The sequence below is a fragment of the Jatropha curcas genome, chromosome 8, assembly GCF_041381405.1.
Source record: "Jatropha curcas cultivar XTBG-Jc1 chromosome 8, XTBG_Jcur_1.0, whole genome shotgun sequence".
Classification (NCBI taxonomy): Eukaryota; Viridiplantae; Streptophyta; class Magnoliopsida; order Malpighiales; family Euphorbiaceae; genus Jatropha; species Jatropha curcas.
Window position 1 is genome coordinate 7,255,089 of NC_143158.1, and position 14,983 is coordinate 7,270,071.

A 14,983-nucleotide genomic window follows, 5' to 3' on the forward strand; every position below is an offset into this window, starting at 1 on the left:
ATATTTGTTTTTGTTTGGTACTGTTAAAAATAAAAAGAATAATTATCATCCTCAAATTAAAGAAAAGAAACAAGGAAAACTGGCTATTACACTATTTCTGCATCTCAAATAAATTTTTTTAATACAAATTACGAATTTTTTTATTTGAACTCTCTAATTTCTAAAAATTCCTTTTCAATCTCTCACCTTAAAGGATATATACATATATTACAAGATGCCCTAATTCCATAGTTTGGTTGTTCTGCCTGTTAATATTTTGTCGATTTTTTAATAAAAAATAATAATTTTTTTATTTTACTATTTGTATTTCTCTGTTTACACAATTTATTTTTTATTTTTTAATTCATTGGTGGCTTTTATAGGCCGAAAGGGGTAGCTTTTCCCTTGACTCACTAAATTTGTGAAAACAATTGTGGTTGAAAGAACTTGAATTCGAGACCTCTCACTCCTCACACAAGTGAGAAGACCAATCTGATTAATAATTTGATTTTTTATTTGAATAAATAAAAATTAAAAGAAATATTTGGGCCGTCTCTGTTTTATGAAAAAGATAAAAATAAACAACTAAATTATATATTTATTAATTTTATAAATGACTAATATTTATCTAGTAAAAATATATCAAAAATTAAGAATTGATAGGCAATAATAAATGACAAAGCCAAAAATAACCAACTAAATGGTTCGATTTTTTTGGTTGAATTTCACTTTGGTTTTTCAATGTGATGGATTCAATTCAGTCAGTAATCAAAATTTATTATGTTTTGATCATTTCAGGTCAAGCAACCCTAATAAACATAAAAAGAGAAAATGCTATGTTTTGAAAATTAAAATAAACTCAGTGAATAAAAATAACCATAGGAAGGTTGACATACATATATAAATAAAAATCTAAACATTATAAATTCAGAGAATCCAGAAATGCTTGGTTAATCTTCAATGTCTGAGTCAACCGTTTAATAATAAACTCAGTGTTTTATACTCGGACATTTACACGTAAGCTACATTTTCATCTATAAAAACCCTTTAACTTAGGTTGTATATATTCAAATATCAATTTACTGAGTTGTTATCATTTTCTCCAATTGGGCTTTATTTCATTTTTAACTGTCAATAATAAAGTTAAAAAATAATTAATTTTTAATACAATAAAACATGAAAAATTTGAAAAAACACCGGAGAAATATAATAATTACTATTATATTTGTTGAGTGTAGCCGTCGATATTGCAGGTACACACTCGTGCGTAGGATTAAGGGCTTGGATTGATGGCGCGTGCATTGCATTAGAAGAGTGTAAAAAGCAGAAAAAGGAAAGAGAGGAGAGGAGGGGGGACAACCGGGTCGGCTAAAAGTGAGGCATTGATACGGACACCTTGGCTACTGTTCCCTACATGTCGCCTTTCCCGCCCACTCCGGACTTCCCTTTCTCCGTCTCTCTGTCCCTCTTTGGCCCCTCTTAGCTTATTTACTATATTATAAACTAGCCTTCATCATCGCAGCCTCCACAACAAACCCAGAGAACCCACCATCAAAATCCTCTCTTAACCCCAAAAACCCATTACTGTATTTATTTATTGGGAAATCCTTTGTTTTCTTCTTGTTGGATGATGATGATGATGATGGAGCTTCAACTTGGTCTTGCTCTCGCTCTTCCAACCAATACTACTACTACTAAGGGTTTTGACCTAAATAGCTACGCTTTCGAGCCTAAGGACACGGCTGCCAACCGCCAGCTATTTACCACCACCACAAAACGCAGTTTTCGCGATGCCTTCGAGGAGATACCGAACGAAGTGGAACCTCGAACTCTGCCTCTTTTGCATTGGAATAACCAGCCTAATGAAGACGATGGCCCTCATAACACTTTCCCTTTTGCCAGGTACTATTGCTGATTTCTCTCTGTCTCTTTCTTTTTTTAAGAATTGAAAAAAAAAATTCATTTTTATGAAATACTATTTCTTATTGGGTTGGGCAGAGATGAAGGAGAAGGTGATGGAATAGTAGGGTGGCCGCCGATTAAGTTCCGGAGGACAAAGATTAGTCATCGGCGACAAAATAGTCGAGTAGACAGCAATCGGACGGTGGATAATGGGTGTGTAGATTGTTATGGTAGAGCGTCGAACTCAATGTATATCAAAGTCAAGATGGAAGGAGTAGCCATAGGAAGAAAAATTGACCTTAGCATCTATAGTTCTTTTCAACCTCTTAAACAAGCCTTGTTTGAGATGTTTGGTATATGTAAGTATATGTATATTCTAAAATCAATTTCAAATATTTAATTAATGAAAATTTTTGAAGTTTTAACTTTTTAACAGGTGAGGAAAATTCAGATAACTATAAACTGACTTACCAGGACAGGGAAGGTGACTGGCTACTGGCTGATGATGATGTATCTTGGAGGTTAATATCAATAAAATTTTCTGCCCTTTTGTTTAAAAAAAAAAATTCTGGGTTTGGAAAAATTTATGATTTTTTAATATAATTTTTTAACATTTTGCAGAAGTTTCATTCGTTCGGTCCAACGCCTAAAATTGATGAGGAGAGGAGCAGCGGCCGGCGGGTGACTCACATGCATGAGTTCGAGGCTTTTTGGATGGCTCAAACTTTTGTGTAATATGCTAATTAAACCTATAATTAGCTGCTTAATTAATTAATATTAATAGACCCAAATCAAATAAGAGATGCATGTAAGGGGTTTCTCCTCGATCTAAGCTAAGGTATATATAGTTTGAATTTTGAATGACTGTATGTAACATTTAGTTAAATGGACAACAAGCTAGTTAGCTACTGTCTTCCTCTATAAATATAAGTTGTTTTGAAGATATTAAGGAGTAATTAATGATAATTTTAATTTTACTCTTGTTTATACTAAATGTAATAATTATTTTTATAATTTTTAAAGGTAATTTGATTAAATTTATAACTATTTTATTGTAAGGACAATTATACATAGTTCTCCTCCCATCATGTTTCTACTATTGAAAAATAATTTTTTAAATATTTTTGAGAATAAGTTATAACTCAATAATCTATAAGCCTCTAACTAAACCAAGTTAACAAAGGTTCACCGGAAAAAAGTTCGGCAGATTTAGAAACCAGTATTATCGCGGAAAATCGAAATTCACCGGAATTGTTCAATTTTCATCTCTACTTGCTCAAAATTATACGGAGAGTCTATTTCTATCATTAATTTATGGACTTGGTAAGCTACCGTGTCAAAAATAGCCTCAACGGCCACCTCACAACTAACATTCATGGTGCCAATCCCCAAATCAATGAAGGGGAAATGCTCAAAAGGTGGCCAAGAGTCGATCGAGACCCATCTTGCAACCCACACTCGCCAGGAACGGTGTGATTTGTCGGAACTCATAACTGTTGCCGAAGCTTCAAGCTTTGATTATATGAAACACAGTCCGAAATCGAACAATCTATGGTCAAAATATTCATCTCCATATTGAGAACTTAACTATAGAGCATAAAATCACCAGAAACTATGATGATATGTTCGAAAACAAAACAAAAACGGAGTGATGGCTATCGACATTGAGAGAAAGGGGAAGGAGATGAGAAAATGATTTTCTCTCTTGCTCCCATAGGCTAAAGATAATTTGGTTCAATTTAGAACTCGATTCGGTTTAATTCCAATTTGTAAAGATTCATTTTGGTTGAAGGAACCTTATTAACTTCTTTAAACTCAACGGCTTAATGGCTTATTTAGGTAAAGGTGAATAAAGAAAATATATTTTAATGGTATAAATATGACGGGATGGGAACCATCTATAATTTTCCTTTTTATTCTTTAAAAAAAAAAAATTTATAATTTATAAAAATTAATTACTTTTTTAATCACCATGTAACAATCTTAAACAATTTGTATTTATGGATAGAAAGACTTTAAACGATTCATATTTATGGATAGAAGTAACATTATCAGAATTGAATTTTTTTTGGATCTCAATAGAAATAACACAAATCATGTATTTCATTATTAAATTATTACTCTCTCTCTCTCTCCGTTTCACTTTAATAGCAACAACTTACCTTGTTTTACTTTAAATGCTCATTTAGGATTTTGAGAGCATATTAATTTTTTTTTCAATATTACCTATATTTATTAGTCGTAGCAAAATTAAATGGAGAGATTTCAATTTTAAGAAGTACAATTTAGAGATTCTATCATATATTTTTAGAAAATCAACATATTCCATCATTTTCTTAATCACTGTGAAAAGATAAAATGTAGTAATTAAAATGAAACAGAGAGAATAATAACTATCATCATTTATTTAATTATAAAAAATTAATCATTTTCACTTTTCTAACTAGTATAGACTTATTTACTTTTAGTGTATATACATTCAGAAAATTTAATATTTTTTATTGTTTTCAAATACTTGTCACATTTGTGGACTTCAAGGATACTACCTTTATTTCTAAATACTTATCACATTAGAGAAAGTGTTGTGTTCCAAATTACTTATCACATTTGTGATTTTAAACAGTAATAATTTTTTTTTACATTTTATGATGAATAATTATTGCTTCAATTCCTAAAAAATATGGTGTTTGAATATATTAAATTAAAAGTAATACAGTGAATTTATTTAATAATTTATTGTAATTTAGATAAATTTAATGGTTTTTTTAAAAAATGTGAAATTTCAATTGTGACAAGTATTTAAGAACGGAGATAGTAATAAATTATTTTTTTAATCTTTACCCTTTGTATATGATCAATAATGATTGCTTCAATTCTTTAATAATTTATTGTGAAGGAGACAAGTTAAGGATATGACAGTTAATTCACTCAATAATTTATTATAATTTTAATAAATTAAATGATTTTCATAAGAGAAATAAAATACTCAAATATAACAAGTATGGAGGAGCAAAGGAAATAACAATTCAAACAAATGAGAGTATACTTAAAAAATACAATTTGGGTAATCAATATTGAATTGGTGGTACATATTCGAAAATTTTGAACCACATATGTAACTGAAGCTATTTAAATTGTTAGTGAGTCATATCTGTTTATGTAATTTTTTGGTAAAATATAATTTTTTTTGGTACTATTAATAGAGAATATCATGGATATCCACGAGCAAATTTTTTAATATAATGAATACCTGAAAATTTATTCTTATACTCTGTCTGTATCCATCATAAATCCATTTATAATTATTTAAAGTCACATTAAATAGATAAAAGTCAATAATAGAGCCAGAAATAAGAGTAGTGAGGTCAATTTCATTTTTTTAAAACAAGTATATATAATTTGAAAAAGATTATAATTGTTTCTTTTATGAATTTTTATATTTTGGAAGCGTTGAATCAATAATATCAAACCCATGCTCTAATATATAAAATCAAAAATAATTATTGATTTACTTATTAGCGTCTTTTCCTTTTTTTTCAATTTAATCTTTTTGGGTTTAAATTTTTTTTTTTTTTTTGAGAGGAGTAAAAAAATTGTTAATACTTATATATATAAAAAAAGAAAAAAAATTGAGGTTAAACGGCTATGATCAACTACAGACCATAAATCTAAACAAAACAACCAGCTAGGATTATCAGAAACATTAAAACTAAATCCAAAAGTTAGATATGAATATTAAATATATGATTATTCGAAACAATATTATACTCTAGCATTTGATACAAAAATGGGACCAAATTAATGTTGCCACGTCATGGTCCTTATTGAAGTCAGCGCTTATACTCAACTCAAGAGTCGTTTTTCATTTGGACCCTATTGTTCTTGTCCTTTACTTCCTCAAACTCCTTATTTTAATCTTTTAATAATCGCCACATCATCATATCAGTTTTATCGCCTCGCGCCCTCGCCTGCATGTTAGTCGTCTACATCTCCCCCCACATAAATTTAACAATTTCACCTAATAGAAATTCTCCACGTTTGCTTTCTGAATTTGTAGTTAACTATTTGACCGCAGAGGATCGCTCCTCCACGCCCTCTTCGGTCCTCCCTCCGTCATGGCATGTTCTTTGTTTCTTTTGTCTCTCTCTGTCTATAAAAGAGCTTTCTCTCTCTTTCTGGCAAAAAAGTTTAAACGGTAACCAGTGCCTCTGTTTCTCTACAAATGCAAATGGCGATCGGGATTCAATGGTAATTGTGCTTGAACTGGCGGTAATTCTTTATTAGGGGTTTAATCTCTCTTCCCCTGAACCTTCATTAAGGTATTTTATTTTTGATATTTCAATCTTTTTTTTCTCATAATTTACCTCGGTTTCCTTTTTCCTCTTTGTTTCCTTATTGATTTTCTTTTTTTTTTTTTTTTCCTTTTGAAATTGATTAGTCGCAATTTGAATTTCGAATTCTCTTCCCTGTTTTGTCTGTTTTTTTCCCTCGTTTCGTTCTGTCGTTTTATTTTATCTGCAATGGATTAGAGTGCTTTAGATTTTTTCTTTTACAAAACAAACATTAGGGTTTTCCTTTCTGTAATTATGAGTTTAATAAATATTGAATATTTTTTTGATTAGTTATATCATTTCATATAATTTCTACTATAAAAAAGGGTAAACGAAAATAGGGATTCAAATGTTCTATTAATACTAAATTGATTTGAGAATATACTGGACTTCTATTGACTTTAAACAATTTCAAAGTGGTAAAGTTTTGATCTTTTCTATTTTTTGGGAAAATGAAAATTTGGGAGCTGTTTGTTTTAATTTTAAGTTACGTATTTGAAATTTATTTCCTCGTCATTGGGAATTTATAATAATGGGATTTTCTGAGGTATGAACAGTTTATTTGACCACAATGTCTGATTGCGTGTATTTATACCAACTTACACTTTGGTGGCTCATTGTGATAAAAGATGCTTCTTTTATACTATGTTGTAGGAGTTAATAGATTTCTATATTCCAACATTCTTTGTTAGGTGTGTTAAGCTCCAATTAATGCAATAGCTTCGTAGTCAACTCTATATTATTATATTTTGAATTGCAATTAAAAGAAATATTATTTTGCTATTAGACTCCTAGTTGAAGGTTTTATTTTATTTTATTTTATTTGGAATATCAATGTTTTATTTAAATATAGCATACTGATTCAGCAAAATATTATCATAAATGGACTCGTTTCACGCCATGTGCAAAACTTTTTTACTTTCTTCTGCTCATAATCTATTATCGGCCTTGGGTAGTCTAATAAAATTGGCTTTTCCATTCAGGAACTATATTCTAATCTTCAGGTAATTTAGCTGGCTTGCGAGAGGAGAATTTTTGAAAAGCATGAATTGCCTTACATTCAGTTTAGTTGACCTTGATAACTATTAATGCTACATATTTACTCCTGCCAACTAACTGCCAGGGAAAAGGGACCATGAGTCTGTCAATCAACAATGACACAGTTTTCTGTCTGCTTGGATTCCTGCATGTAGATTATCTAGTTCAAGTCTTTTGATGTCAGCTCGATGCGGTTTATAAATGACCAGGTTTACATGAATAACATTCTTTCCCCTGTTACTATGTTACATTTATTTGCTTTTGGCTAAGGTTATTATGTGCTCTGTTGTTTTATTTGATATGTTGTATGAGTTACTTACAAGATATGGACAACCTGGTTGATTTTAGCATTTATGACAATGTATTATATCATGCATGTGTTGTGTACTTAACAGTTGCTTGGTTGCTTGGCCTAAACTTGCAAAAACGCCAAAAGAGTAATTAGCCCTTGGAATAGTTGATAGTGATGATTTGTCATAAAAAGAGTATAATCGACATTCACCTCCAGTGTTGAATATGTATATTCCTATGGCAAATATCGTGTTTTCATGCCCATTTTCTTCGAAATGTGTAAGCTACCATTATAGATTTATAGCTACTACGGCAAATATTTTCTGCTTCCCCACCAAATTAATTGAAGGAAAGCACTTGCATGAGTTATATTTGTTGTTTGGCTTCACTCAATGGTTATCTGTCTCATTATCATATAGGGATTTCATCAGTTTCTGTAATGAGAAATTAATTAACTTTCAGGATTACGTGGCTTTATATTTATCTAAAATTTATGCTTCACTTCCTTTGGCTCTATAGCTTGGTTCTGTTTGTGTCCCACAATTACAGCAAGTTAAATAAGTCAATGGAGCTCTGTGAACACCTAACAGAATTTCAAAACCGTGCATGCATGTTAGAACTATTATGGAATTTATCAAATGCTGCATTTAAAAACCCTTGTATTGAATTTATGCTTTACAAGAAGAGAACTTAAAAGTTTGGAATTTGCTTAATAAATTTGTCTTTTGCAGTCAAGGTCCTTGACATTACATTGATCTACATTTTACTGTATTTAATTGACTGCTGAATATTATGCAGGTGATTAATATGATTTGAATTGTGATTCGTGGGGTAAATTGACTAACATGCGAGCAACTCTGCTTCGATCTTTCTATTCTCAAGTATGGCCCCTCGACTTCGCTCGACCTCAAAAAGAGCGCCTCGCAGGTTTATTTTTATTGTACTCCTAATACTTGTACCAATTTGTGTGATTGGAATTTTCACACATGCTCAGAAAATCTCGTACTTTTTCCGCCCACTTTGGGACAACCCCCCTCCTCCCTTCAAGCACCTGCCTCACTATTATGCAGAGAATGTTTCAATGGAACATCTTTGTAACCTTCATGGTTGGTCCCTACGTGCTGAGCCCCGCCGTGTTTTTGATGGCATCATCTTCAGCAATGAGGTAGACCTTCTTGAGATCAGATGGCGTGATCTTCATCCCTACATTACTAAATTTGTAATCCTCGAGTCCAACACCACTTTCACAGGCATTCCTAAACCCCTGTCCTTTGCCTCGAACCCAGGCCGGTATGCATTTGCTGAGGACAAGATTGTCCATGGTGTATTTTCAGGCCGCACTGCTCCCCATGGATCATATGAAGACCCTTTTGTGCAGGAGTCAGAGCAACGGGCAGCTATGAATGGTTTGTTGCTCCGTGCAGGGATTTCAAACGGTGACTTGCTTATTATGTCAGACACAGATGAGATTCCAAGCCCACACACTGTGAAACTACTACAGTGGTGTGATGGAATACCTCCTGTCATGCATCTAGAGCTAAGGCACTACATGTACTCATTTGAGTTCCCTGTAGATTACAGTAGTTGGCGTGCCACAATCCACATTTATGGTCCTTGGACCAGATACAGGCATTCACGCCAAACTGACATTATCTTTTCTGATGCTGGATGGCATTGTAGCTTTTGCTTTCGACGACTTCAGGAAATTGTGTTTAAGATGACTGCTTATAGCCACGCAGACAGAGTTAAAAGAAATGATTTTCTAGACTACTCTAGGATTCAGAAACTCATTTGCAGTGGGGATGATCTATTTGATATGCTTCCAGAGGAGTACACATTTCAGGAGTTGATTAAGAAGATGGGTTCAATACCCCGATCAGCTTCTGCCGTTCATCTTCCATCATATTTGATAGAGAATGCAGATAAGTTTAGGTTTCTTCTTCCTGGGGGCTGTTTAAGATCGCCAGAATGAAGATTTTCTGGTAAGCCCCAAATAATGAGCAGCAAAATATTTAGTAAAAGTGCAGTGTTCAAATTTTCTTGCTTTCCATTTTGGTATTTAAAATAGAATTTGACAAGGGAAGTCAAGGTTATATCACCTCTTCATTGTGTGTTGTAATTGTAACTTGGGCTTTTGAATGCAAGGCTAGTAGATAAATATTTTTTTACCACATTCTTTCACCCCAGTTGCAAACAAGTAAAGCAATAAGTCTTCAAAAATTGTTCTAGTATTGGGTTTGGAAAAATTATAAATTATGTTCAAGGCCATATTCCAAAGAGAATTTATTTATTAGTGCATCACTGTCGGCTTAAATTTTATTTCTGAAATTGCATATTTGACAAGGTTTAATTTCTGTTTTTTTTTTTTTTTTAATCCTCAGTTGAAGGCACAATCAATGTCTGCCAAATCTTCAAGAGACAATAATGGGCCTACTAAGCCCACATAGGTAGTTTTACCAGCAAAGCAAGATAAGAATTGGAATCAAATCCAAAATAACTAGTATACAAGTGGAGTGAGAATGAAGTTACATGACATGTTTTTTAAGACATTTCAACAGGGCATTGGTCTCTTGATCATTTATAAAACTTAAAAAATGTGGGTGTTGGTGTCATGAACACTTGTAAAACTGAAAAAATGTGGAGAAAGATGTGAATCATTGACACTCAATCCACAAATTGATTTTTTTTTTTTTTTTTTTTTTTTTTTTTTTTTTGTTTTTAAAGCTTAGCTAAGATTGGCTGGTAAGAGTTTTGGTACCCACCTCTTTAAAAATTTCAAATTTGAATTTCTCATCTCTTATAATATAAAAGAGAGACTTAAATAATTTGGAGAATTAGCAAGAGGATTGAGATAGGTTAGGTCCCCCTTACAAGAATATTGAGCATTGGACAAGACAAGAGCAGATAGTTGGACAAGAAATATTAAATTCTATTGTCCAATTCAAAACCATTGAGACATCCTAAGAAAAAATTCCAAGATTTATTTCAAACCACAATAAGGTTTAAATTATGATAATTCAATAACAGTATTTATTATTTAGTCGAACCATAAGAACGCATTTTGTTTCCTTTTTCTTTTTCTACAGTTAAAAGACATTTTCGAGCTAATTTAACTTGCATCGAAACTGAATTTTTTTCACTCAATAATTTTAAGGTCACATTCTTGATATTTTGAAAAACTTTAATTGAATCCGACATTGATTAATAAAAAAAACACTTTATTTTCTTCGCATATATTATAATCTTCTTTTTGGTTTAAGTAGGAGCGAGTATGCAGTTAACCAAACCAAATCAAAATAAATAATAATCTCAATTCAGTCTAAGCGAATGTGTTTGTACTGCAACTGAATTCGAAATAGGATAGTGACAGTTATTTTTGTAATTTACGAAATCGCAACAAGTAATATAGAATGAGTAAAATATCGTATCCACATGGATTGTATACCAAGTATCAAAATTATATTAACTTATTATTATTTAAACTGTAATAAGGGGATTATTTTAAAAAGTTAAATTAAACAAATAAAGAGAACAAAAAGAAATCAAGATTCAAAGCTACTAGAGATTTTGACTTCACTTAATTCTATCCAATTTATTTTATTAGTTTGATAATCAATTTTAATTGTTTAAGTAGGAGAAACAATACTAAAATCACTAACAAGCTATCTCCCTATGTATTGTTAGCTATTTTAACTCGGTCTAATTACCTATCTTCAATAGCGCAATCAAACATGAATTAAATTATTAAGTTTTATGATTTGTTTATGAATTCATAATCTAATATCATTAACTTATGAAAACCCTGAGTCAAACCATATAGCTTCCGCATCAAGTTTTTATTCTCATGTAATTTATTACCTATTCATATCAAAAAACCCTTCTCCCGATAGTGATTAATGAAATAAATCAATCCAGGGGAGAAACTCTGCCTGGAAACATTAAGTTCAATAATAAATTATATCATGAACAAGGAAAAGCAAATCTAATATTATAAATTGGAATCAAAATTAAGTTACGTCAAATCCCTAGTATGAGAGTTTTAGTTCAACATATTAATTAAATAAAACTTCATTAAACTTGTAAATATTCTCATAATTAACATGAATATTGAAAATAGAAGAAGAAAAGAGTTTAGAAATAAAAACTAGTTAATGATTGGCTTGGACGACTTCCTTGAATCTTGACACAAATCTTGAATACTTGAAATCTTGGAGAAAGAAAACAATAGAACAAAAGATGGAATATACAATGAATGGTTCCCTTGACTATGGCTAGTCTCTCTATTTATATAGACTTTCTGGAATATTTTCGTGTTCGTTTAGGAAAGTGAATCTTTATCGAGTAAGAAATCTTTTAGAGATCGAAAACTGTTTAGGCTTTGTATTTCTTCCCAATTAGGACTCTCCTAGTGCCTAGATAGGAAATAAGCTGGTTTCCTGTAAAAATCCTGCAAAATTCCTCAAAATCAAGTGAAATATGATTTAAGAAAGCTTAAAACAAAAATATAAATAAAAACTAATTAAAGTAATTAAAAAATACTAAAAATTCTAATAAAACTATATTAAAAATACTATAAAAATACCAACTATCAGATAGTATAAAGATTGAATTAGACCGGTTCAACTCAATTTGGATTTCAGTCATTTCAAATCAAATAAAACATAAAAGTAAATTCGATTAATTGTATATAATAACTGAACTAGAGATGGAAAATTAAACAGTTTTACTTTCAAGTGGTGATTAAATTTTATTAAATTCTTATTGAATCTGTTCAAAATAAATCGATTTGATTCGATTTTAGATTAAAAACCAAAATATTTCTCATCTCTAGATTTTGGCCAAATCCTACATGAGAATGAATAGAATAGAAAAAGAAATAAAAGATGATAGAGAGACACCATCAATTTGCCAAATATGGAAAATCACCACCACAAACCTCTTCTTTGCTCTGTATGAAGCAATAAAAGCCAAATCAAAGTCCTGAAAGTGCCTTTTCCACCATCCAAAGTTGTTTTTAGGGCATACTATTATTATGGTCCCCACAAAAAAAATTATTCAAAAAATAAAAATAAAACCAAGAGTACAAACAAACAACATATTAAGTGCTTGCTTGGCAACTTCCTAATTTTGTTTTCATTCAAGAAATCATCTCTCTATTTTTCTTTCTCTTTTTTTTTTTTTTTTTTTTTTTTTGATAGTTTCTCATTTTGATTTTATGGTACTTACAATTCAACAGATACCATCACACAACACAAGCACTAATATTAAACACTCTAAAATTCACTATAGGATAAAATACAAATAAAATAGTAAACAATTAAATACATTTATCTCTTGTTTTATTTTAATTAAATTTATAAACAATACAAGCTAGAATATTATTTATAATTTCAAATTAATAAAGAGAATTATGTAATTGAGGTTTGACCAAAAGAAAAAAATCTGTTACCGAAAAAAAGAAATTTACTAGATGTATAAGTCATTGCTCCGTCGATTCAGACGATTAAGTGTTAATATCCTGATTTAAGACACCTAATAAAGTAAATCGAATCCCAAATATTAAAAAAAACGTTGCCTTTTTTATACAAGATAGTAGTGTTACGGTCTTCCGCCCACTATACCAGAGCGCGGGTGGTAAGAGAAAAGAACATCTGAAGAACAAAATTTCAAACACACATATTATTCAAGATTACAAAATAATAATAATAAAAAAAGAAGTAATCGGTAAAAGTTGACGAAATTGGTGTTATGTGGCAAATGGGAGACACGAGTCCAAAAGAAACTCCAATGAAAGTGACATTTGTCAGGGAGGAAGATTTTCCTCGCGATTTTTTTATTTTAATGTTGGCTTAGTCCTTTTTAGTTTACCCAATGCCAGGAATTTTTTCCAGTGGGTGCAAATAGTGTTGCACATTTCCTTTTTATAAAAGAAGTCAATGAAGCTCCTATGATCTGCAAATTAAGTATCCGTCCGTCAAAATTAATTATTTTACTGTTTAAGTAGTATTTTTTAAAAATTAAATATTATAAAAGAATTTTTTATAAAATATTATCTTAATTTCTAAAAGCTAATTCAAATATTATGTTACTGAATACTATAAAAAATAGTATAGTAAAAAAATTAAAAGCTACTTAAAAAGTTACTCCTGACTATCGACCTTTGTTTCATATTCAATTATGTATCCCTCACACTTGATACTATCTTTAAAAAAATTACTATTTAGTTTTTAATATTTAACTAATTATCCTCATGAAATTGGTGAAAATTCATATGATCGTGAGAACTCAGACTCAACATCTCTCACTTATCATATACTACTGAGATCAAATGGACCACACATGGTTGGCATGAATTAATAATTTAATAGTCTGTAAATTCATCTACAAATGAATAATGAAAATTGCTCTTTGCTAGGGTGCATTTTCTATGATTGTTAAAATTATTATTTAGTCCATATATGTAATATAATTTAATATAAAAAGAGATCAATATTTTCCACATGATGCATGGAAGATTAATTTTTTCTGTCAATATTATCATTTTTGAATAGAGAAAATATTTCTTATCCCTGTGGAAATATACATACATTCAATTATTCAAGTTATTTATTAGTGAATTGTCTAAGTTTAGAAAAACTAGTAAAAGGGAAAAAACAAGATTAAGCATAATTAAGTAATTACTAATAACATAATAAAGACGAGAAAAACCTAAACAAAGGAGATATGGAAATACTGAGGCTGCTGCCAATAGGGTTTTATTTATGTGGCTTGAGTAGTTGGCAGTTGGAATACTGGCCATTGCTCTTCCATTATTATTTAATTAATTAAATTTTAAAATAAATTTAATTTCTCTAACATTTTATTATAATTTATACGAAGTTCAATATTTAATTTATTTCTGCATTATATTAAATCATTTCCTTTACTATAGATTGCACAAAAAAGGAAAAAAAATATTCATTATGATTTTAATACACCTCTTGTGATATGAATTTAAAATTCAAATTTCAATGAATAATATTAAAAAATAAATTTACATAAATTTATCTATATCCTATTTATATTTTCAGATAAAGAACTCTCCAACCAATAACCATTGCTACATGAAGCAGGTTTTGCATTCCTCTTCTCTTAAATGGTAACGAACGTATGGCGAATGGCGTACGTAGCAAAAAAAATAAAAAATAAAATACAATCATTAAAGTATTATTTGAGATAATAAGCGACGTCAATTTTCATAATAATAAAAATATATAACTTTTATTAGTCATATCATTATATTTACAAAATTACCAACAATTACTGTTGGGATGTATTATATATAATTTGATATTTTTTTTCTTTAATTGGAGTGAATAATTAAATTTTTGTAGATGGAGTAAATCGATATTCATAAATATTTAAATTTTGTTTATAAAAAAGGAAGTTATATTCTAATTTTA

At 30.1% G+C, this 14,983-nt stretch overlaps 2 protein-coding genes across 4 annotated transcripts; both read left to right on the forward strand.

Annotated features, from left to right (window-relative positions):
* Positions 1–1,427: 1,427 nt before the first annotated feature.
* On the forward strand, positions 1,428–2,858 carry LOC105641301 (auxin-responsive protein IAA31). The gene is made up of 4 exons (XM_012225818.4): positions 1,428–1,881; positions 1,978–2,240; positions 2,318–2,402; positions 2,503–2,858. Exons 1-4 carry the CDS (start codon positions 1,607–1,609, stop codon positions 2,564–2,566), a joined length of 687 nt encoding a protein of 228 aa, XP_012081208.1. The 5' UTR covers positions 1,428–1,606; the 3' UTR covers positions 2,567–2,858.
* A 3,092-nt stretch (positions 2,859–5,950) lies between these two features.
* LOC105641302 (beta-1,4-N-acetylglucosaminyltransferase family protein) lies at positions 5,951–9,712 on the forward strand. Of its 3 annotated transcripts, XM_012225820.4 has the most exons (4): positions 5,951–6,200; positions 7,196–7,216; positions 7,336–7,459; positions 8,340–9,712. In XM_012225820.4, exon 4 carries the CDS (start codon positions 8,425–8,427, stop codon positions 9,511–9,513), a length of 1,089 nt encoding a protein of 362 aa, XP_012081210.1. In that variant the 5' UTR covers positions 5,951–6,200; positions 7,196–7,216; positions 7,336–7,459; positions 8,340–8,424; the 3' UTR covers positions 9,514–9,712. The 3 variants fall into 3 exon arrangements, with proteins under 3 accessions (XP_012081210.1, XP_012081212.1, XP_012081214.1); XM_012225822.4 differs by lacking the exon at positions 7,196–7,216; XM_012225824.4 differs by lacking the exon at positions 7,196–7,216 and having other exon boundaries at positions 5,951–6,129.
* The last annotated feature ends 5,271 nt before the right edge of the window (positions 9,713–14,983 follow it).